The sequence below is a fragment of the Chelonia mydas genome, chromosome 6 (genome assembly GCF_015237465.2).
Source record: "Chelonia mydas isolate rCheMyd1 chromosome 6, rCheMyd1.pri.v2, whole genome shotgun sequence".
NCBI lineage: Eukaryota > Metazoa > Chordata > Testudines > Cheloniidae > Chelonia > Chelonia mydas.
The window spans coordinates 51,627,545-51,653,441 of NC_051246.2; the positions used below are offsets into that span (position 1 = coordinate 51,627,545).

The following is a 25,897-nucleotide window of genomic DNA, read 5'->3' on the forward strand; positions in this document are numbered from 1 at the left end:
AGTAGTTTATACGTATTTTAAAGAGACCATTCAAGGCTAAGTAGCCTGTTAATACCTCTGCAGCCAGACAGCAAAAAAGTGGGGTTAATGGGTTACAGATTGTTGTAATAACCCATATTAAAGACACTGGATTATGACTATTTACAATAATGTAAATCATGCGGTTACATTTTAAGAATACCCAAACATCAAGAAAGCAACAAAAAGATTTGAGAAAATGAATCTGTGGCCATTCCCTCCTCTACCCTGCAGGAAGGAGGGACTTGCCTTGACCTTATGGCTGTCAACTAGTGTCTCAGAACAGAAGTTAAAAGTGGGACAGAGTAGGCATAAATTGATGTTTTCACTGCTGCAGAGCCAGGAATCCAATAGCAGGCAGAATGAGCAAGGGAAGCTATCAATAGGCAACAAGCTCATTTTTTCATCCCCTAAAACGACAACATGTTTAAGCATAAGTTGTTTCTAATATAGTTTCCTTAGTTTATTTTGTCCCAACAGGATTCTTTTATCTAATATTATGCTGGGTGTACCATGCTGGAAGCCTGTTTACAGTTTACATGGGTCTAGCAGACTAAATGGTGCCCATCCCATAACTAGGTCAAATTATCATGGATCAAGCCACCTTGGTAGCACTCCCTCAATCCTGAAGGTGGTGTGAATACTTAGCTACAGGGTATTCGTATAAGGCCTTAACTACCAATGACGAGTAAGACACACACAGGGCTGGTCTCCAACAGATAAAAGGAACATTTTCCACAGGCTGTTTGAGTAGAAAATATGGCTCCACATGAGACTGAGTGGTCCTGGCTATGATGATGACTATACACCAAACTTCAGAAGGTAAAAAAATGTGAATTTAGGTTTGTCCTGTTTTGAACTGAAATTAAGGAACAGGCATTTAACAGAGGAATTCACAGGGTAATGTTAGTTTTTCCACTATTAGATTATGGCTGTCAGGTTAGTAGTACTAAATTGATCGGTTATTGCTGATACAGGGCATTAGTTACCTTACCACTGGACTGGTTAAACCTGACATACATTATATACAAGATGAAATGTAATTAGACCATCTGTTATAGAGTGCCGGCCATTGCTTTATATAACATTTTCCCCCCAAATGGGCGGTTTAACCTATGCCCCTTTACTCCCCCATAACAGTTTGTCAGCCCCTAACTTTGAACTATTATTGATTATTGAACTGGCAGAAAGAAAAAAAGGTTCCTAATTCTAAATCTGTTGGTGTTTGCTGGATTAGCAAAACAGACCACCACACCACTGAAAGAAAAGTTACTATATAAAACACACTCTTTTACATCTATGTAATGCCTTTTAAATCTGAACCATTTTGTGAGGTATGCAAAAATTAGGGATTCTTACAGACTGGGACACTGAGGAAGGGAGGTTAGGTGTTTTGCCCAAAGCAACAGAGAGAAATGCAAGTGGCTGCTTTGTACACATTTAATCTCTCCCAGGGTAGAGAAAAGCTAGCTTTTATCCATTCTAGAGGAGCTCTCAGCGTGGGTTCCCAGTTTCCATTCTTTTTAACGGTCCATGTAGGCAGCTACATTTGAATTCTAATACTGCTTGAGTAATGCAAGGAATCCCAAATTGCAGCTCACTGATATGACTGAGATTTGAGGCAATTCCTACAGTATATTTTATTGCAAGATACAATGAAATTCCAGGTTTCAGAGTAACAGCCGTGTGAGTCTGTATTTGCAAAAAGAAAAGGAGTACTTGTGGCACCTTAGAGACTAACCAATTTATTTGAGCATAAGCTTTCGTGAGCTACAGCTCACTTCATCGGATGCATACCGTGGAAAGTGTAGAAGATCTTATTATACTTGTGTATATAATAAGATCTTCTACACTTTCCACGGTATGCATCCGATGAAGTGAGCTGTAGCTCACGAAAGCTTATGCTCAAATAAATTGGTTAGTCTCTAAGGTGCCACAAGTACTCCTTTTCTTTTAATGAAATTCCAGTGAAGTACAGGTTCTGCCACTGCTGGGATGGGTCAATCTGTCTTACTATTTATAGGTATCTCCTTTACTGTAACAAGCTCTGGAATGAGAGGCTGATTCTAGTAATTAAGAACGTCAAGATTAATGAAGAGACGACATTTGATTGCTTGAATTTCCCTGGCCATTGATCATCCAGCTGTGCAATTCACTGTAGCAAAATGTAGAGATAGAATAATTTGTTGAGCGGCTATTAATTATTTTCAAGTGGCAAGAGTGCATTTGGCAGTATACAGAATAAGTGGGAAGATACACAAATGGTCCCTGTCCCAAAATGCTTACAATCCAAATAGAACCAGCCTGATATTGTGTTACACTTATCAAACTTTTAGTAGTCTCTCTGCAGGACTTCCCATGCAGAGACCTCTGATTGTGCTGATGCTTATTTAAAAGTACATGCTGATACTAAATTCTGGTTATTTATTTTGAAAAATAATTATATGATAGGCATGAGAACTACAGAAGCTTGGGAAATAGCATCTCAGGTTGCAATTTATTCTTTAACCTCTCTACTGTGTAGTCTTTATATGTATACTGCCCTCTTGACCTTAAGTATTGGATATGTTTTAGCATTATTATTTTTATTTCTATGAAGATTGTTTTTATTATTTTGCAGAATATATGTATGGCTGTTATGTATTTTTATTTCTTCTAGTACTATTTGCTTTTGCAAGGCAATTGCCATAAACCGAATAAAATCCAGCAGAAGCAAGTTTTATTAAAATATAAAGCATGACTAAGGTTTGTTTCCCCCCCATGTATCAAACACTTCACACATGGTTTCAACAGAATAAAAGTCTACTCTTGCTAAAACCATTTCAGTTTGTCATTTCTACAAGGAAGAAAGGGGGAGACAAATTCTAACTTATATTGAACTCTTCCTTTCATATAGGATAGCAGAAATCCTTTTGGTTGTTAAGAGCAAAATTTTTTAGGTGGCATTAAGAAAATTTAACTTAAGGATCTTTAACAGTGATCAATTTTCTGTATGGACAGTAGCAAATATTACTTTTCAAGACATGATTCCACTGAAGGAAAATGTAACCTTTTATCAGGATAAAAATATTGGGACACATTCAGGAAACTGGACTGAAAACCCTCCTCAGACACAAGAATAAACATCCCTACCACCATTTACAGGAGGACTAGACAGTAAAAAGTTGATGGTACACTAGTTGGAGTGTCGGAGAACGATGCGATGAAGGGAAAAAACTAATTGTTTTTTAAAGCTGTCCTTTGGTCTCTGCAATGACTGTAGTTGTGGAATTCATGGATTTGCAAAATAGAAACAAAAGGAGAATATCAGCTTTCATCTAAAAAAGTTTCTCCCCTTTTCCTTGCACAGATTAGTGATACTCTAGAAAAAAAACACAAAACCAATTATCTGTGTTCAGATTCTGCAATAGGTGATTGGGTGATGACCTAAACATTCCTCCACATACATGCAGTTTTTATGTAAAATGAGTCAATTTAAGTTTGGGGTATCTCACAAAGAACCCTCTTGTGAATCCTCTCCAAAAAGTCTCAGGGCTTGCTTTGTGTTTACTGTGGAACCTTGACGGAGAAGAATCGGTTTATTTTGAGGATGGCAAAAATTAGTTTGAAGACCCCTCCCACAAGAGCTAAGGGAGGCTTCATAAACTCATTTTCCAATAGCAACTATTTTCATTGGGTGATGAGTAAGAGTATCATCAAGGATGTAGGAGATAATCTGGCCTTGGAATTCTAAAGCTATCCCAACAAAACCAACTGTAATAATATATAGAAAACATGGAAAACACCAACAGCCGTCTCAACTTAAGAGTGATAAATAAAGCTAGAAAGATACTTTAATGTTAAAAGAAAGGATAACTGAGATATGTCTAAGGCCAGCCATTGGGTTTGATCCTGCCAGGTGCTTGCAAAGAACCTGCAACTTCCAGTGACCTTGTAAACTGGAGTAATAGAAATTGGATGAAATTTAGTAGTGCAAATTCATTCATTTGGGGACTAAGAATTTTTGCTATCAGCTTGGATCTTACCAGTTGGAAGTGACAGAGGAGGAGAAAGACCTGGGTGTATTGGGTGATCACAGGATGACTATGAGCCATCAATATGATATGGGCGTGAAAAAGGCTAATGCAGTCCTAGGCTGCATCAGGTGAGGTATTTCTAGTAGAGACAAGGAAGTGTTAGTACCATTATACAAGGCACTGGTGAGACCTCATCTGGAATATCGTGTGCAATTCTGGTCTCCCATGTTTAAAAAAAGATGAATTCAAACTGGAACAGATACAGAGAAGGGCTACTAGGATGATATGAGGAATGGAAAACTTACCTTATGAGAAGACACTCAAAGAGCTTGGCTTGTTTAGCCCAACCAAAAGAAGGTTGAGAGGAGATATGATTGCTCTCTATAAATACATCAGAAGGTTAAAGACTAGGGAGGGAGAGGAGTTATTTAAGTTAAGCACAAGAAAAAATGTCTATAAACTGGCCATCAACAAGTTTAGTCTCGAAATTACATTAAGGTTTCTAACCAGAGGAGTGAAGTTCCAGAACTGCCTTCCAAGGCGAGCAGCAGGAGGACACACACTTAACTGGCTTTTAGACTGAGCTTGGGGTCAGGAAGGAATTTCCCCCTGGATCAGATTTGCAGAGACCTTGAGGGGGGGGGAGTGTGGGAAGGCGGGCGGTTCACCTTCCCCTGCAGCATAGGGCACGGGTCATTTCCAGGTTTAAACTAGTGTAAATGGTGAATTCTCTGTAACTTGAAGCCTTTAAACCATGATTTGAGGACTTCAGTAACTCAGCCAGAGGTTAGAGGTCTATTTCAGGGCTGGGTGACGTTCTGTGGCCTGCAATGGATAGGAGGTCAGACTAGATCATCATGATGGTCTCTTCTGACCTTAAAGTCTATGAGTGATGCATCCCCGTACCAGTGCCCCTTGTGTGATGGCCTGGCTAGCCTTCTTTCAGCAGACACACTTTCAGTAGATTTTTTTCTTATTTTATTGAAAAACAAAACAAAACCACCCAACTATTTCCCCCTTTCTGACCTCTTGGTTTACTGTACCTTCCCCCCACTTTTTTTTTTTAAAACTGCACCTTCCCTGATGACTTCCTTTCCCATGCCCCAAAAACTCACCAAAAAGCCTCATGTTGATTAGAATAGAAACGGTGTCCACAGATATTCTGTGAGAAACCACTTGTGTTTTTGTAACTGAGCTGTTTCCTGAACTAGTCAGCTGCAGAAGTAGCGTGTATGTTAGGGATAAGTAAGGTAGTAGTGAGAAACAGCAGAATGCTTTCAGATTGCTGCTCACTGCTTTACCTATAGCAACATGCCCATCTTCTAGCTGTCTTGCCCCAAAAGTGTTTAATATTGCAACTACCCTGTTAGTATATATTCACTACTAGTCACCACAGCTTCTAAACACTGTACAGAGATTAAGTACTACAATAAGATGTCCAAGGAATGTCTCCTCTTCTTCCATATAGGAATATACATCAAACTTTTGGACAAGTAGAGGAACCAAGAGGGATTAGCTGAAGATTTTGGATATTTGTCACATACTAAAAAAAAAAAAAAAAAGACTTGCATTTTACTATAAATTACAACTTTAACAGCTTTTAAAAAACATTTGATGAACGTTGGTGAGCAGGGGAGGTTGTGCAATTGTTTCCAACCTTATGATTAGTAAATTTGCAAGGAAAATAAGATTAACCGTAGTGGTAGAAAGTGATCCTGTCTTTAAAGACTACATATTTTCACTAATTAATCTTTTAAAATACAGCAGGACAGCTCTCTCACTATAAAGTTTTCTAAAGAGAAACTTGGACTCTCTCTCCTTCATCTTTATGTCACTCAAAGTCGAACACATAAATTACACTGCTTTCCATAGAGAAAAAAAAGTGTAAATAAAATAAATGTCTCTCTCTTTCATTCTTGTAGTCATCTACGTCATAAACTAAGATTTATGTAATCCAGTTTGGGAGGGAGGACAGAGGAGAAGTTAATCAAATCTTTATCACAAGAATAAATTACCAGAGTTGTAATACCTTAAAAACAACAACCTGGAGTTGGTACATTCACATCTACTGAAGCCAGCCACCTGCAACAATTTGTTCAACTGTTCTTGCAGCCGAAATGGCTAACAGTTTGCGCCAGCCACTGAGGCAAAAATGATCAATGAAACCTTGTGACAAGGCCACCCTGGTATCCTACATGTTTGTGGCAAATGTAAAATTGGTGCATGGAACATTCAAACACTGTCTGAAATGGTTAAACTTGTCCTTGTTAAGCAGCTGAAGAGCCTGAGCTTCAATAGCTGCACCTTATCTGAAGTATGCTGGCAAAGAAGCAGTGAAAACAAAGTTGAGGACTCTATTTCTTTCTCAGATTGCCCCAATGGGTTGCTCCAGTAAAAGCTGGCTATTGTACTTTCACTTATTGTTCAGTGAGCATTGGAGAGTTGGCAGGTGAGTAATGAGCAACTCAGCAATATCCGATTCTGTACTGGCTGTGGGCATCTTACCATCATCACTGTGTATGGTCCCACCAACACCATGGCTAACAATGAAGCTGAAGGTTTTACCAGCAACTGCAGGTAGTCTTTAATGAAAGCTCAAGATAAGACATCATGACCCTGGGCAATTTTAAATGTACAGGTAAGAAAGGATTCCCAGAGTGGTTAAGTACAGTGGGGAACTTTGGTGCTGAGCAAAAGAACAAGGGGTAGTGACTGCCGGAATTTGAAGCTATCAAGGACATGATGATCATGGGCTCGCTCTTCCTTTACCTGAAAATTCACAAGCAGACTTGGTATAGACAAGTTGGTTTCACAAGGCTTGTGATCATGTTCTTGTCAGTAACAGTTGGCAGACACCAGTCATTGATGTATGAGTTTGCATATTTGCAGAACCTGACACTGACTCGTGACTCCTGCTGACAAAAGTGCACCTTTGACTTCAATGACAGCCAGTTAATGGGCTGAAGCTCTAATTAGAAATGAACTATCAAATGGCTTTCCATTCTGAACTTCTCAAAGTCACTGAAGAATTAGAGACTGCAGTCTCACTTCCTCTGTCATCTGTTGAGGAGTGGCATTATTTCAATACCTCAGTGCTGATAACTCCCAGCTTGGTACTGAATCCTTAGCCCTTCAAATATCAACCATTGATCACACCAGTTTGAGCACATTTGTCAAGAGCAAAAGGAACAGCTGAATGAGTTTAACACTGGAATGTTGTCTAGTCCCTAAACAAGAAAGATAAAGAATTCTGGTGGTCAACACAGATAGCCATGTTAGTACAGGCAGCTGCCAGGCACAATTTCAGCAGCCTCCATTCAACTTTGCACTGATTGTGGAGGAAGGTGGCACCATTTTGCCCAGTAAAGAATTGGGATGGTGGCATTAGCCAGCCTGCAAGATCACTAGCATCAATGGGAAGATCATTTTTAGATATTTCTCAATTGTCTGGTGCCTACTTTCCCTCTTCCCACTATAGTATAAGTGTGAGTTCCAATAAAGCCACTTTCCTTCAAGCAAGAAGGGATCTGGTTTGCCATCCATAAGTTGAAGTCCGGGAAGGCACCAGGAGTTTGTAATGATACCCCCAAATTGCTAAAGACAGTGACTACTATTTTTCCATCGTTGCATAGGCTGTGCTAGACCATCTGGCACACTAATATCATACCTGATGACTGGAAGGGCATTATTCTGTCTCTGTTCAAAATGGGCCACAAGGTCAAATGTAGCAACTATAAATGCATTGCGTTGTGTCACTCACAGGGGAAAAGTCTTTTCAAAAAAAGTGTATCACCGATTCAAGATGTTACCATGGAAGCAAAGGCCAGTCTAGTCAGTGTGGCTTTAGAACTGGGCCATTCCACTATTCACCAGATTTTTACCTTGAGACAGCTTTTCTGAGAAGATGGCTGAATTTAATAAGCTGTGCATAGCACTTTTAAAATAGGTTTTCATCAGGCCTTTGGTTCAGTGCATCAAGCAAACTTGTGGGATCATCTGATCAGGTGACTTGGCATCCCTGGGAAGATAGTGTTATTAATAGAAGAGCTGTTCCTCTCTCTACTGGGGAACAGAAAGTGGTGTTTGAATTAATGGTAGATATCCAGCACATTTTCCTATTTCCACAAGAGTTCAGCAAGGCTGTGTCATCACCATTGTTGCTCAGTATCAGCACTGACTGACTGACGGATAAGCTTGAAGAGGCAGTTGCTGGTGGCATTGAGTTGAACACCATTTTACTTGGAAACCTCAAAATACACCAGTGTAATTGCCTCACTGGTTCAGTTTGATAAATTACTGCAGTTGATGACTGATCTTACCAGGCAAAAGTTAGCATGCATTGATTTGGTTATCAATTCAGAAGAAAAACAAAAAATAAAATAAAAAAAACTCCACAACTAGTGTCCCCCCTCCCCCAGCCATTACCATTAAGCAGCCTCCAACTCTAGATTACAACCAACACAGTACAGTATTAACCTGCCCAGACACAATATCAAGCAGGTGGCAATTCTCAGATACTTGGTGCTGACATATTTGAATGGAAGACCAATGAATTACAAAATGCATTTATCAGAGACAGTGCTTGAGTATGTTCAAAAGATATGGACACTTTCATAGCAGCTGCCATCGTGTTATGGGTCCTTCAGTGGTGTCTCAGGAGAAGTAATTACATCAAGCTTCTTATGAAGCTGTGAATCTAAAGAACCACGGTTATATCAATGTTATTGTATCACAGTGAAACGTGGGCACTGCGAAACACTAAACAATGGATGATTGACATTTTTGATTCTCATGGGCTTTGTCAACTGTTCTTGTCCTGCCACTTCACACAGATCAGAAATGAGGATATTCTTTAGACTACCCCAGCAACTGCCTCCATCAGCTCTGGTCCAGTTTCAGCAGTTTTTCTGATACAGGGAATTACAAAGTACATTTACCAAAAGACAGCTGCTACACAGCTGACAATCAGATGGTTGCCAAAAGCTTTTGTCGCATAAGACCACCACCAATGACAGATACAAACTGAACATCCAGCCAGACCATCTGAAGGATTAAGCTAGTGTTGATACTGGTGGTGCTCAATGTGAAAAGAGGTAATATCTTTGTGATTTGCCTTGTTGATGAAGGAAGAGTATCAGCTGAATTGGACATTACTAATTTTGGTTTCTCCTCTCCTCCCCCCAATTACCATTGTTTATAAACCTCACTAACCTATGGTAAAGCAATGCAATGCTTTGTCCACCAAAATAGAAAGGAAAAGTATGGACAAAAGTATTCTGATCTATCAACTTTCACAAGATTTATTGCACATTAAAATTCTGATTTTATTTTTGTGACAAATATTCAACACAGGGCAAATTGAAGAAAATAATGTTGAAATTGTAAACCTATAGATATTCCTGATGTGAAAATTTATGCCTTACTTAAAAATATATACGGAAAAGGAGAAACCAGGACACAAAGTTCCCTCTTCTCTCCACTGAACAGTTGCTTCATTACGTGCAGTATCCTTATTACTCATAGGGCTCTAGTATCAATTCCTCTGAGTTTGGAGTTTGAACTGAAATATTTCTATTAAATGCTATCAACATCAGTTCTAGTGCCATACATGAAGCACAGCTATGAACCAAGGATGCAGTATAGGGGATGTCTAGTAGTACCCAATGTGATGGTTTTATTATACAGATCCCGATCCAGTGAAGAAGAGAGAGAATCCATCAATTCATACATATCACGCAAACAGTCAGACCATTGCAACTTTTAGCTACTACTCTCTATCTTGATTAGAACAGGTGGCCTACTGCTAGAAAACTAATTATCGATTGTCTGAGCTGTCCCACTTCCTGCACTGTCATCCTGAGCAAAGATGACGACTCCAAGAGCATAAAACCACCATATGGGGACCAACTGGTTTAAATAGACATGGGCACTTACCTGATCTACTTTTGATATTGGTATTTCTTCCTACCTGAAAACAGCTGCCTTCATAACCACTGTTGCTCTTGCCATTAAACCATGAGGAAAGGGGAATTTCTACTGAATCATCTTAACACACTAAAATAAGGATGATTATTAATATCTAGCTCTCATAGCACCAATAGATCTCAAAGCACTTTTACAAAGGAGGGCATCATCATTATTGCAATTTTACAGATAGTGTAACAGAGGACCAGAGAAAGAAATTACTTCCTCAAAGTTGCAGAGCAGAGGCAGGAATTGAACACAGATCTCCTGAGTCCCAGTCCAGTGTTCTATCCACTAGGTTAACTGGCATCAAAATTTTATTTTTACGAAGAGATCACATTTTTATATTTTATGTATAAACACAGTCCTAAAGAGGTTAATCCATTATGCTTGAGCGGCCATAAAGAAAACTAATCAAGGGGATTGTAACAGAGGTAACTAAAGAACACCACATTAGGGGTTGGTTTGGATTCTTATCAAACCCTTGTATCAGGAAACTTGGGGTGGAAAACTTCTAGGAACACATTCACTCAGGGTATAGATTGTGTATCTGCACTTCTGGTTCCAAGCAGTGTTGAAACTCAGGGCATGGAGGGCAGCTGCAAATATATTTGGGCTGAGGTTGTTTCCGAACATGACCAAAGTGTTGTGGGATCTGAGCAGAGGGTAAGGTGGGTTCCCCCACCAAAAAAAAAAAAACCAAACCAAACCCCCCAAAAATCACCCCAACATTTTGATCATCTTTGTTTGGCACAAGATCTTATTCAATTGCATCTCTCCAGAAGGCTACAAAAAGGATATGGCAGAACAGCAAGAAAACAATAAAATGCTTGTGAATTGGCAATTATAAGTGTGACTTACAATAAAAAGAAAAATAGGGGAAAACTCTGGTCTGGCATTGATGGAAAGCATGTGGATCTAACACACAGAAGAAATTACTCAAGCACTATTATGAAAATATTGCTCCTGTAAGAATGACAAATGACAAATCAGTGTCACCTTGGGTTATCTGTTGAGCCTGCTGTATAAGTTAGATATGCCGGGGATATAATCTAATTTGCACACCCCATCCATTAGACATTCTAAACAAGTTTCCACATTTTCATTTCCTACATCATTATTTTGGTTTGCTTTCCTTATGGAGATTCCCACTTTTCTGTCCATGCCTAACCCCTACTCCATCCTTCATTTATAATTTAAAATCTCCAAACACAGTGGGTGCATTTACCCAGGGTGATCACTTACCATGTGTGTCCCCTACAGTTTTCTTGTGTAACTTACAGCATTATAGCTCGCATGGGGTCTATTACAAACAAGCCCCTTGAAGTTGTTTGCCTGACCAGTTTACCCCCAGAAAATTGTTAATGCCACACATAGCTGAACTATAAGAACTTAAAAATGTAGTTCCTATTTCTTATTCCTAGTGAAAGGGATATGCCAGCCCAGCAAAACAAAAAGAGTTAAGATTGTTACCTTATTTAGACTAAAACATATATGCTTTATATAATGTTTGCTGTTGAAATGTATTGGGTTCCGCATTAAGAAAGATACGCAAAGGAAACTGAGACAGAGACCAATGCCAAAAATGTCAACTAATTTTGGGTGCTTGGATTCATTGTATAGCCTCAAGTCTGATTGTAATTTCATTCTTTAATAGTCTCCAGTATGCCCCGCTGTACGTTTATATTACAGAGGTAGGAAAAAAGATGCTGCATGCAAAATCACAGACCTGTCTTTTTACTTCCTATTTCAGCAGTTTCTCTGGATGCTCTCTACAATCATAAATGTAAAAAGCTCAGCCACAGTACCATGTATGACAGTGTAAGAGGTAATGTGCTTTAGCAACTGCAGAAGCTGTTTATTGGAAAACAAAATCATTTTCAAGTATTATAGACGCGGCATCTAGGGTGACCGCCTTTCCAAAATGTGAAAACAGGACTTGTGCAGAAGGCCCATCCCGCTCTGTGGCCCCGACTCCTGCTTCTCCTCTTCCCCCAAGGCTCCGCCCCTTGGCCAGGCCAGAAGGCGGAGCCAGGCCGTGGTAAGAGCTGCCCAGGGAGCCCAGGCCACTGTGGGGAGCTCTGGACTCTCCATCTGCCCTGGGTTGGGTGCTGGGATACGCAAAAGCAGCCTCCAACCTGTGTCCTTGCCCCCGGGGGCATGCCGCCCACAGCAGGTAGAGGGTCCACAGCTCCCGACAGTGGCTCAGGCTCTCCGGGTGGCTCTTACTACAGTACTACTCTGGCTTCTGGCCTGGCTGGGGCAGGGCATTGGAGGGAAGAGGAGAACAGGAGGCAGGGCCTCATGGCGGGGGCGGGGGGGGGGGGGGGGGAGAGGGGCACTAAGGCCCACCTCACCCCCCCCTCGCCCCTCCACCAGGAAGAGGCTGGTGTTGCCCCTGAGCCTCAGGCAGGTGCATTGTGGCACCACAGAGAATCTGGGACAAATGCTGTTGCACATCAAAAAGCAGCAGCTGGGATGAACATTCGCCGTCCCCTGACATTTATTCAGTTCTGAAACTTTGCCTCTGTATTCCCCCATTTACTGTGTTGCTATTGTTTGTTCATCCAGCATTGTCTCACCTCCCCACAACCCATACAAGTGCTACCTTTGAGTTGCCCACCTTCACTCTCCCTGTTCGTTATAATTCTCACCCATCTTTCACTTCTCCACATTTACCGACTCTCTTCTTACACACAGAATACTTTCAACTCCCTAAACTTAACTCTGGGTGTCTTCCCACCAAAATAACCCAGAGCTTTTAGAATAATAAAGTAAAGAAATAATAATAAAACAATTAAAGACAAGGAACTAACAGAATATATGCCTTATAACATCCTCTTCACTACGTTTGTATGCTTTGCCCCACCCATACACTGATTTGTCACTTTTTTATATTGTAAGCTTTCCCAAGTCTTTGTCTTTATAAGCATTGTGCTAGGCCCTGTACAAATGGTGCTCCAATCCCCAAAGGGGCCTTTGAGTCCCGATTAAGTTATATTACAACAGTAGAAGCAAGGGAGTAAAGCACTTCAGTTCAGAGATTTGTCATCTGGAGCAGCAGAGTAGAGATAATGTAAGCCTGAAAAAGGAAAGACCTGAAAAGGGAAGCATGTATGAGAGTGTCAGGTGATGTCTGGGGTGGGTTGGCTCTGTTTCCCAACAAATAGCTGGACATGAGGCAACTGGGAAAGCTAAGGTGGTGTTTATATTTTTTATTTTAACTGCTTAGCCATCTGGAAAAGGTTCTTAGTTTAAAAAGAGATTTGGAACTATTTTAGTTTCTTATTTATCTAGGAATGCGTTTCATCTCTTGCTGAGAAAGTGATTGAGAAACCAAGTTGGCTATTAAAGCACTTGGTCTTTTTCAAAGCAATTACTATTGAAACCACCATGATACATTATTTCATTTCACCAGAGTGCTGCTCTCTCTACTACTGTACTAGATCCTCCTTGCTCAGCTAGAGGGACAGATATGGCAAATGACTGGAGCACACAAGCTTTCATTTCCAGCTCCCTCAACATTACACAAAGTCTGCAGCAAGCAGGCCAGGTACCTTCTTAGCACAAGAAGAATGCCAAAAATAATGTTGTGAAGGACTACATAAAGTTACCTATATAAAACAAGTTGATAGCTATAAACTCTCTTTCCTATGGTTATCATTATTGCTACAGAATAGAGGAAAACTTCACAAGTAGTCGTCACAGATCTTAAATCTAGGCTACAATGGATAACATGACAAAAATTTGGCAAATTATCTTCTTACAATAAGCTAGTTACCAAATAGCACTGGATACTGCAAGTTGGGATTGATGCCTGTTAGCAAAGTTGTAACTTACACTTGCTACCTACACTAAATCCAATTTTATCAGTGGTAGAAGTCAGTTCTAGGAACTCAAATTTACCTCAAAATATTTAAAATAACCAAGTAATGGAAAGTAATACGACTATATCAAGTTTCTACAGAATCACTAAATCAAAATATTAATTATCCTGTCATAAGTTAGAGGAAGAATTTTGTTTAGAAGTTCTAGACCTTTCAGGGCCATTTTAAAAATTCAAGCTGTCTGAAGAGTTCTGGTTCTTTTAAATAATTTTATTACACAACTGTGTAAAAGCTACTTTAAGTGGCACTGAATGAAGATGCCACACACACACACACACGTGCACGCTTCAAGACATGAATAGCGACTTTGCAGCTCATGTTGAGGTCCCCAAAAGCGTGCTTCTACTCCCATGGAAAGGAATGGCAAAACTCCATTGGCTTCATTGGGAACATCAATAGTCCTGAAAATGTTTAGACTATCTGAATCACCCAAGTCTGCAAGATTTAGATGGAAAGACCTTCCATAGGAATTCAGAGATCCCAAAATAAGTGTTACCCTCTTAGCATAGGGACTCTGAAGCTCAAAGACCCATGGGTCGGTATAAGCAAGTTTGGATATTTATCTGATCCAAACCCAAATGCCAAACTTTTGGATGTACACCCTTCTAACTAAGACAGTTTTCAGACAGCTTTAACATATGCTGTGAGCCCTGGACCAAATCATGATCTAGTCCTAGCCTCAGAATCACTGTATGAGAATACAATGTACACAATATATGAAACAGCATATTTTTAGAACTAAATTTTACATCTTTGAATTGATCAGATATGACATCTTCATATTACAATTCAAATTAGGGCATCTAATAATCCAAGAAATCACATTGTGACACACAGTTCCAAATAAAAATCACTAATTGTAGCCCACAAAATGCAGACCAAGGCATAATCCATCTTAATTCCACAGAAGCAAGAGAATCACTCAAGAACCCGCAAAGAGCTAATTCAGTAACATGACTGAAATGCCACCATTCTCTTACACTGAATGAAGGATGAGTGACAAATCACGTGATGCCTCTACCAACTTTTCAACCATCTGTGGAGTGTATTGGTAATGTTCAGACAGGAGGATATTCTACAATGCAAAAGCATCTATGGCTGCATTACTTGTAATCTAAAAACGTAAAGATAACTTTCCCTTTAAAAAAAAAGACTAGTGTACTACAAATGAGTGAAACAATTCAGAACAAGCAGCCATGCCTCACTATTTAAACACTGAAGAACTGTCCCCCACCCCAAGGCATTTCACATGCTCTAACATTTTTTCCTCATTATAACTGCTGCTAACTACTTATTGTCCATGCTTTAGATGTACATGCATGCATAATGGCTAAGTCTATCTTAATCATTAAATTTCAGCACTAGCACACCAAAGGAAATTTTCTTCTGTATGAATAAATGCACATACACAAACTACAGTCACAAGCAGCCTTGATGATAAAAAGTGCCTAACATCTGCCAAACCAAATTCAACTGAAAGAATATGGAGGGAATCCCCAACTATATCATGATAGTGAGATAACCCATCTCTCCCCACCAAGGAGACAGAATGTCTAAAACCCAATGCCTGCAACCAAGAATCGTTTTAAAAATACCTTCATGCAACAAAAATATAAAATTGTCCCAGAAACAGAACAGAATAACAGATACACCCGAACTCGATTGTACTGCTTATATAGGTTACACTTAACATGAAAAATTCATAAAGAGGAATAGACATCATCTGACTGACAGATTTGACTAAAGGTATTCCCAGAAAAGCATACTGCTGGCTAATTACACTGCCAGCCTCTGCTTCACTATGCTCTAGACCTGGGGAACCCAGATGAGAGTGCAGAGTGCAAAACCTCTAAGATACTGATAGTGCCAATGCAATCCTGCAAATCTTATTAATAACCACTGACTATATTGCCAGTGATAGGTGTACATACTAAGGATATGTCTACACTACTAAATTAGGATGATCTTATAGAAGTCAATTTTTAGAAATCGATTTTATACAGTTGATTGTGTACGTCCCCACTAAGCGCATTAAGTCAGCGGAGTGTGTCCTCAATACCATGGCTAGCATCGACTCACGGAGGGGTGCACTGTGGGTAGCTATCCCACAGTTCCTGCAGTCTCCGCTGCCCATTGGAGTTCTGGGTTAAGCTCCCAATGTCTGATGGGGCAAAAACATTGTCAAGGGTGGTTTTGGGTTGTCAGTCGCCCCTCCTTCCCCCTGTGAAAGCAACAGCAGACAATTGTTTTGCGCCTTTTTTTCCTGGGTTATCCGTGCAGATGCCATACCACGGGAAGCATGGAGCCTGCTCATCTCACCGCTGCTGTTGTGAGCACTGTAAACACCTCACGCATTATCCTGAAGTATCTGCAGAACCGGGCTAAGAGAAGCCAGCATGAGGACGATTGTGATGAGGACATGGACACAGACGTTCCTGAAAGCATGGGCTGTGGTAATTGGGACATCATGGTAGCAGTGGGGCTGGTTGATACAGTGGAATGCCAATTCTGGGCCCGGCAAACAAACACAGACTGGTGGGACCACATAGTGTTGCGGATATCGGATGATTCACATTGGCTGCGAAACTTTTGGATGCATAAGTCCACTTTCCGTGAACTTTGAGAGTTACTTTCCCCCGCTCTGAAGCGCAGGAATACCAAGATGAGAGCTGCCCTGACAGTTCAGAAGCAAGTGGCAATAGCCCTGTGGAAGCTTGCAATGCCTGACTGCCACTGATCAGTCAGGAATCAATTTGGAGAGGGCAAGTCTACTGTGGGAACTGCTGTGATCCAAGTAGCCAGTGCAATCACTGACGTTCTGCTATCAAGGGCAGTGACTCTGGGAAATGTGCAGGTCATACTGGATGACTTTGCTGCAATGGGGTTCCTTAACTGTGGTGGGGTGACAGACAGTATGCATATCCCTATCTTGGCACCGGACCACGTTGCCAACCAGTAAGTAATCCACAAGGAATACTTCTCAATGGTGCTGCAAGCACTGGTGGATCAAAAGAGACGTTTCACTGACATCAACATGGGATGGCCGGGAAAGGTGCATGACGCTCGCATCTTTAGGACCTCCGGGCTGTTCGAGCAGTTGCAAGAAGGGTCTTACTTCCCAGACCAGAAAATTACCATTAAGGATGTTGAAATGCCAATAGTTATCCAGCCTACCCCTTGCTCCCATGGCTCAAGAAGCTGTACACAGACGGCCTGGACAGTAGTAAGGAGCAGTTCAACTATAGGCTGAGCAAGTTCAGAATGGCGGTAGAATGTGCCTTTGGACTTTAAAAGCTCGCTGGCACTGTTTGCTGACTAGGTTAGACCTCAGCGCAACCAACATTCCCATTGTTATTGCTGCTTACTCCATACTATCTGTGAGTAAGGGGGAGACGTTTATGGTGGGGTGAGAGATTGAGGCAAATTGCCTAGTGGCCAATTTTGAGCAGTCAGACACGAGGGCAATTAGAAGAGCACAGCTAGACATGCTGCGCATCAGAGGCTTTGAAAACCAGTTTCATGACTGGCCAGGCTACAGTGTGACAACTGTGTGTTTTTCTCCTTGCTGCAAACCCCCTTTGTTGATTTTAATTCCCTGTAAGCCAACCACCCTCCCCTCTTCAATCACAGCTGGCAAAGGAAATAAAGTAACTATTGTTTTGAAACCATGCATTCTCTCTTTATTAATTAAAAAAAAAAAGTGAGATAACTGACAAGGTAGCCCTGGTGGGGTGGGGTGCGGGAGGAGGAAAGGACAAGGTCACATTGCTTAATGTAGCCACACTACAAATCAAAACTGCCTTCTGTTGCTTGGGCCATCCTCTGGAGTGGAGTGGCTGGGTGCCTGGAGTCTCTGCCCGCGCGTTCTTGGGCATCTGGGTGAGGAGGATATGGAACTTTGGGAGGAGGGCAGGTGGTTATACAATGGATGCAATGGGGGTCTGTGCTCCTGTTGGCTTTCCTGCAGCTCCAACAGACGCTTCATCATGTCCGTTTGCTCTCCCATTAGCCTCAGCATCACCTCCTGTCTCTGCTCTTCGCACTCACTAAATGCTTTCCTGGCCTCTGCCACTGAATGCCTCCATGCATTAAGTTGTGCCCTATCAGTGCGGGAGGACTGCATGAGCTCGGAAAACATGTCATCGCGAGTGCGTTTTTTCCGCCTTCTAATCTGCGATAATCTCAGGGACGGAGATGATAGGAGGAGCATAGAAACATTTGCACCTGGAAAAAGGGAGAGTAAAATTTAAGATGGTACATTTCTGAGGACAAAAAGGGAGACTCTTTCACAGTGAATCAAACAATTCACAGCAGACAGCACATGTGCTTTAGGTACAAGGTCACGTTTTGCCTTTTATATTGAGCGCATGCCAGTATGGTGACACATCTCACACGGCTGGGCAACACAATTCGGTTTCCAGGCAGCCATTGTAAGCCTTTTGGTACATGGGGTTGGCTTCTTATGCCTTCATAACATGTGGGAATGGTTTCAAACTGCAGCACCATCCTCTCCCATAGCAAGCAATGCCGGTTGGGTTTCACATATAAAAGGAGGGGCTGTGGTTTTCGGGTGGATGTGCAGCACACACCTACCCCCACCCCGCTGCGTGGCTATTCTCTGGGATGATCCCCTCACCCCTCCCCCCGTCGCGTGGCTATTGTCTGGGATGATCCCTTTTAGCCAAGTGCAAACAACCCAGCATTAACGGGGTCCTTTTACTGTTCCCTTACAAAAATTCCCCTATTTCAACCAGGTGACCATGAATGATTTCACTCTCCTGAGGCTAACACAGAAAGATAAAGACCGAATGTTGCTTGAATGCGACCAAAACCCAGGACCATTTGCTGCCATGCTTTGTGCTGCAATGATTCCTGACTAATTGCTACTGGCTTGGCATGGTAAAGTGAACTACCGTGGAGGATGAAATAAGGCAGCCCTCCCCAGAAACCTTCCACAAAGGCTTTCAGAGTACCTCCAGGAGAGCTTTATGGAGATGCCCCTGGAGGATTCCCGCTCTATCCCCAGACTCATTAACAGACTCTTCCAGTAGCTGTACTGGCGGTGAATGCATCCCAATTCTTCAGGGCAAATCAAACATTAAAACACTATTGCTTTTAAACCCTGTACTGTAGTTGCAAATGTGCACTCACCAGAGCTGCCTCCTCCGCCTTCAGGGTCGGGGATCCCGCCTTGGGAGGGTATTGGCTCTAGGGTGATGAAAAGGTCCTGGCTGCCAGAGAGAAAGGATTCACCGCCTGCCTGCTGCGCATTCTCCTCCTCCTCCACAAAATCCTCCTCCCTATTACGTGAGACTCCCCCCTTGCAGGTGTCCACGGACAGTGGTAGTGGTAGGGTCCCCCCCTAGAATGCCATACAGCTGATCACAGAAGCAGCATGTCTGGGGCTCTGACCCAGAGCGACCGTTTTCCTCCTTTGTCTTTTGATAGGCTTGCCTGAGCTCCTTAACTTTCATGCGGCATGGCTGTGTGTCCCTGTTGCAGCTTCTCTCCACCATGCCCTGTGTGTTTTTGGCATATATATTAGCATTTCTTCTTTTTGATTGGAGTTTGGCCTGCACAGATTCTTCTCCCCATACAACAATCAGATCCAGTGTCTCCCTTTCGGTCCATGCTGGAGTTCGTTTGCAATTCTGGGGGGACTGCATGGTCACTTGTGCTGCTGAGCTCGCCATGCTGACCAAACAGGAAACGAAATTCAAAATTTCCCAGGGCTTTTACTGTGTACCTGGCTAGTGCATTGGAGTTCAAAGTGCTGTCTAGAGTGGTCACATTGGAGCACTCTGGGATAGCTCCTGGAGGCCCAATACCGTCGAATTGCGTCTGCACTACCCCAAATTCGACCTAGCAAGGTCAATTTTAGCACTACTCCCCTCGCCAGGGAGGAGTACAGAAATAGATTTTAAGAGCTCTTCAGGTCGACGGAACGGGGCTGGTTGTGTAGATGCATTCATTTTAAAAATTGACCTAACGCGGCTAAATTCGACCTAACCCCGTAGTATAGACCAGGGCTAAGTGAACTTCTGACACAAGTTCCTCCCTTTAGGGCCATGCATGGAGGGATGCTGGATTCACCACATAAATTAAATTAAAATGCACGGTTGCCACACTGCGATCAAGGAGAATGCCCTTTCTGACTCCCTGTCCAGCATCACTTATGGCCAGACCTCCCACAAAGGCATCCATCCAGTTTAAGCACCTGAGACAAGGCTATAGGGCTATGTCTACCCTGTAATTAAACATCTGCGGCTGGCCCATGTCAGCTGACTGACTCATGGGACTTGAGCTAAGGGATTGTTTAATTGCAGAGTAGATCATAGAATCATAGAATATCAGAATTGGAAGGGACCTCTGGAGGTCATCTAGTCCAACCCCCTGCCCAGAGCAGGCCCAATCCCCAACTAAATCATCCCAGCCAGGGCTTTGTCAAGCCTGACCTTAAAAACTTCTAAGGAAAGGGATTCCACCACCTCCCTAGGTAACGCATTCCAGTGTTTCACCACCCTCCTAGTGAAAAAGTTTTTCCTAATATCCAACCTAAACCTCCCCCACTGCAACTTGAGACCATTACTCCTTGTCCTGTCATCTGCTATCACTGAGAATAGTCTAGATCCATCCTCTAGATTGTTTTGGCTCTGGCTGCAGCAGGAGCTCTGGAACCCCGTGAGGGGGAAGGATCCCAGAGGTTGGGCTCCAGCCTGAGCCTAAGTGTCTACACAGCAATTAAACAGCACCTTTGCCCATGCCAGCTGACAGGGACCAGCTGTGGGTGTTTAACTGCAGTATAGACATACAAAATCAGCTTTGTCTCTTAGCGTAAATTGTTTTTCTTGTAGCATACACTTAATACAAGCATAAAGGATTACACCATTTGTAGTCACTGAAAAGTTAGAGCTCAAGATCACTGAAAGAGATCCCTCAATCACTGTGGGATGTAATATAACATTAAAATAATCCCATAACCATGGTAATCCAAGCTTCTGTATCATGTAAGAAACCTAAAATGCCAAGTGCTATGTATCACAGATACAGAATAAGGCACAGATGGTAGCATAACACTTCTGTTAGCCATCACTACAGCAGAGAGTGTGTGTGGGGTATACCTGCTTAACCTCACATGAAAAATCACTTGTCACATTTTGCAAATCATTTAGGTAGATTTGGATTGGTAAACATGGTGACATTATTCAGCATATATCCCCTTCCTCTTATAAACTATGAATCTGTCAGGGCACAATGGTACCTGACCTCTTCTTCACAGTTGAAAAGAGGTTTAATGAATCACAAAAACGTTTGCTTTACTAAACTTCACCTGTCTAAAATGAAAAATGCCACATTCAGGATGTTTGGTTCAAATACATCAGCCTATTAATATGAATGTTTAAATCATGTACTAACTTTTGCTCAGTGTTTTTTGCTCTGGTTAAAAAAAAAGGGAGGTGGGACTTTTACAGTAGAGTATTCAAGAAACTGAAAGGGACACATGTGAGAACCAGGTCACCTTTGAAAAAGAACTGAATCGGGAGTTAAATCAAAGTGCTTAGGATTCAATCCTGTCTTCCACAACAACCTGATTATCTTATAAAAGCAACAACTTTAATAAAGCAGCAATTACTTTGAAAATAACTAGTCATTGCACTATAGTCTTCCCTTACAGTGCCAGGATTCATGACAGAGAAAGTGATCAAAGCAAGGTACAAATCTGGAAATAGTTCATTGGGAACAAGACTGCTGTCAACAGAACATTACTCCAGAACTGTATTAGTTTGACATCTCTCTTCCTTTCAGTTATTCTTTTCCCTGTGGGGAGCTCCTAACTTGGGGACTAAATCTATTGGGCCTAGGCAAAAAATGTCTACGTTATGGGCCAGTTTTTAATACGGGCTCCTTTTCTGCACCCACAGATGACAGACAAAATTGATGTCATTGTTGAGATCAGAGGTGGACAAACTATGGCCTGTGGGCCAGATCCGGCCTACGAGCCGTTTTAAGCTGGCCCGTGAGCTCCCGCTGAGGTGTGGGGTCCGGGGCTTGCCCCTCTCTGGCGCTCCAGCCAGAGTGCTGCATCAGGGGCCACACCACATGGCTCAGCCCTGCTCCAGCACTCCAGCTGGGGCACTGGATCCGGGGCCGCACCACTTGGCTCCTGGAAGCAGCTGCATGGCCCTGCTCCAGCTCCTATGCGTGCCAGTGGGAGCTGCCGGGGCAGTACCTGAGGATGGGGCAGCGTGCAGAGCTGCCTGGCCGAACCTCCATACTGGAGAAGGGACATGCCACTGCTTCCGAGAACCGTTTGAGAAAAGCGCCGCTTGGAGCCTGCATCCCTGAGCCTCTCCCCATGCCCCAACCCACTGCCCCAGCCCTGAACCCCCTCTAGCTCGCCAAACCTTTCAATCCCAGACCCACCACAGAACCTGTACCCCTTCCCCAGCCCTGATCCCCCTCCTGACCTCCGAACCCCTCGGTCCCAGCCCAGAGCACCCTCCTACACCTCAAACTCCTCATCCCCAATCCTACCCTAGAGCCTGCCCCCACAACCAGAGCCCTCACCATTTCCCACATCCCAACCCCAATTTTGTGAATATTCATGGCCCGCCATACAATTTCTATTCCCAGATGTGGCCCTCAGGCCAAAAAGTTTACCCACCCCTGGTTTAGATGTACTGAATTTGCAACCAGTCAGCTGCTTAAGCATCTAGTTGTGCTTAGTGTTGCAGGTTCAAGGAAATTAGGTCTACTGAGGACCTATTTAAACCCTATACCTACTCCACTTTGCAGAACAGAAAAAGTAATGGGGGCATTCCTCCACTAAGTGCATGGGCTAAAGAAACAGTTTTGCCTTTGATGGAATTGTTCCATAATATACACAAAAACTAGTTTCTTGCATACAGGTGAAATTAACACACCTTATTCTTCAAGCTAATTCATTTTAAATAAACTAATGGCACAGTGTTTCTACATAATGTATTTTTAGTTTTATATAGAGAAAGTGTGTTTATTTCATATAGGTTAAGTGGATTCTTCAGTGTCTGTTGATAAGGCTTATTATAGTTCCCACAACTTTTTTTTCCTATTAGCTCAACCTCCATTTTTACAACCTGGTAGTCATTACTACACCTACTGGGTCCAGTTTGGTAACCTAGTACCTGGAGGAGAAAAAAACCTAAGCATCATTATTTTTCTTCCATACTTGAGCTAGCCTGGAAGAGCCCAGGAAAAACTTTGTCGTCTCCCTTCTCCTCCTAACATACCTCATTGTGAAGCCAGTGAAGTGATCTACATGAGAAATGCTCTAATATTTAATTCCTAATGGAGGGTAACATGACGACCCTTTCCTTCAATTCTCTCACCATATTTATTAAACCAATTGAGCAATGGAAACTTTTCCTCCACTTCTTCCTCAAATTAAGCTCTGCTCACCCACAGAAGTGTTGTACTAATAATTATTTTCAACAAATAGGACCAAATTTTCTGTTGGCAGAACTCGACTGAAGTCAGCGCAGTTATGCCAACAAAGAATGTGGCTCATTATTTAATGACAAACTTGGTTTGTCAAAAACTTAGTTCTATAGAATATTTCCTTTGACAAAACATAAGCATTTAGGAACTCTGAGAAAACATGCTTGTAGAACGGGGTGGGGTGGCTATAGCTCCTCGTTTTACCAGAACAGCTCCATTCCTTATAGATGAAATAGCCCCATCACTAGAGATTTACAGAGTAATAAAGGACCACACTCTTTAAACAAATCTATTATTGGGCACTTAACTAAATATTTAGCATCTCATACTACATCAAGGGAGTTGTAGTTTTATGTAGTTCACAGCGTACAGACTATGGAAGTCTATAGAATCATAGAATATCAGGGTTGGAAGGGACCTCAGGAGGTCATCTAGTCCAACCCCCTGCTCAAAGCAGGACCAATCCCCAATTAAATCATCCCAGCTAGAGCTTTGTCAAGCCTGACCTTAAAAACTTCTAAGGAAGGAGATTCTACCACCTCCCTTGGTAATGCATTCCAGTATTTCACCACCCTCCTAGTGAAAAAGTTTTTCCTAATATCCAACCTAAACCTCCCCTACTGCAACAGTCTACCTAGTATACTTTATCCTGTGCATCTTTGCAACCATGAGGGTGCAGTCCTGGTTCCTGTAAAAAGCCCCACTAATGGGCCTGATCACAAAGAAGCTATGTGAAGGTCCAAAATATGTTCCTCTCCAGCTAAATCAGAGTACCAAGGGTGCTGCTCTGTGACCTGCCACACACTGGCTATAGTAGACTGCAGCAGCAACATGCAGGGTGAGGTAGAAGGTCAATCCGCATAGTTGCATGTCCACCGATGATGTCACCAAAACATTATTCTATGTTCTCATGTGCAGTGGAATACCACTAGTCCCACTGCCTTTTCAGCAGCACATGCCTGCTGAGGGAGAGGAGGATGGGATCTTGGTGAATGGAAGTCTTAAAACAAAAACAAAAAAACACCTCACCACCAGTCACTTAACTAGCTTCATTAGGAATTGCAAAATTATCCACCAATCTTCAGGACAAGGATGCTAAGAAAGTTGTGTGTCATCTTATTTGCATGAAATTGTGTCTTCATTAAATTACAGCATTTCAGAATTTATGAATACACTGGTTTAGGCAGTACATATTTCTTGAAAAAATTAATCCTAATTAGATAGTCAGGACAGGAGAGTGGAGAACCTTCACACCAGGGGAAAAATAAACATTTTCAATATGCCACCATTATTATCCCAATGCTATGGTAAAAGATAAGATTGAGTTTCTGTGCTGCAAGATCACCCTCCCTGCCAGAAGTTGGTCATGCTCATGGTGTGTGGGGGAGGGGAAACCCTGTTTAAAAAACAAAAACAGATACTCAGCAGAAACAGCAAGAAAAAGAATCCCACAATATACAGTTAAATTGATTTCTACTCAATGTTGCTTCAGATGGAGAATCACCCCTTAAAACAACTAAATATGAGAACCTATTGCATGGCCCTCTTACCAGGGTTTGTGATCCTGTAACCAGATAGTGTTCCATTTACACTGCAAAGATCATCATCAAAGGCTCAATTCTGCAAAGCACTGGGTGTCTTGAACTCCACCGATTTCCGTGGCAGTTGGGAACACTTGGCCCCTTATGGAATAGGGCCTTAATTCTCCCTCTTTAGAGAGGCTGCAGCACTAAAGTAGATTCAGTTGCTCTGGCTGAGTTTTGAAGACCCAATTCCTACCTGAATAATATGTTAATATAATCCTATATTTACAAAAGATGTAAAGAGATTAGTTTTTTTAAGCATAAACCAAACTTCTGTAATCCGAATATTGCTAGCTAAAAGGAAGACATCTTACCTTAAAGCATCAAAGCTGTCATATGATCCAACCGTGTAGTGTCTAAACAATTTCTTTGTTCTATCCGTTCGAGTTTCTGCGTAAAGATGGAAGATACAAAACTTTTAATAATATTTCTATACTTACAGAAAGAAAAATAATCTAGTGCTCTTTTTATTTGTAATTTGAAAACAGATATTATTTTCTCTGTTTTATATTAATACAAACCACTGGAAGTACCTCAAAGTATGGTCTCAAGTGCTTCAGGTGAGAAAAATGTTAATTTTGCAAATGATAAAAATATAGATATTCCACATCACACACACACACCCCGAGTACAAAATTAACAGTAATTTTTCTTCGAGTGCATCACTTACAACAAATTCTCCTTACTTAGAAAGATCAGATGTTGCAAGTTACTTGACAAAGCTGTCTACATCACCACCTGGAAGCTCCTGACAACCAACCAATTTGATTTTACCCCTAGATTGGACTAAAAATACCAAACCCCTTTTTAGTAAATAAGTAAATAACATGCATGCAAAATAGTAATTTTGGACTTTGGGACCACAATCAAAACCATTTGAATAATTCATAACTAGCAGTAAGAAAATGGGGGCACAGGAAGAGGTGTGTGCTCTCATCCATCATTGCCAAGC

The 25,897-nt window shown here is 41.9% G+C and overlaps 1 protein-coding gene across 2 annotated transcripts in view; it reads right to left on the bottom strand.

The window, feature by feature from the left end:
* SHANK2 (SH3 and multiple ankyrin repeat domains 2) overlaps nucleotides 1–25,897 on the bottom strand; it is a 612,060-nt gene that overhangs the window by 197,631 nt on the left and 388,532 nt on the right. For both annotated transcript variants that reach the window (XM_037899997.2, XM_043548746.1), the window contains one exon: nucleotides 25,260–25,335. In XM_037899997.2, the coding sequence (XP_037755925.1) occupies nucleotides 25,260–25,335 (76 nt within the window). The remainder of the gene's footprint in view (nucleotides 1–25,259; nucleotides 25,336–25,897) is intronic.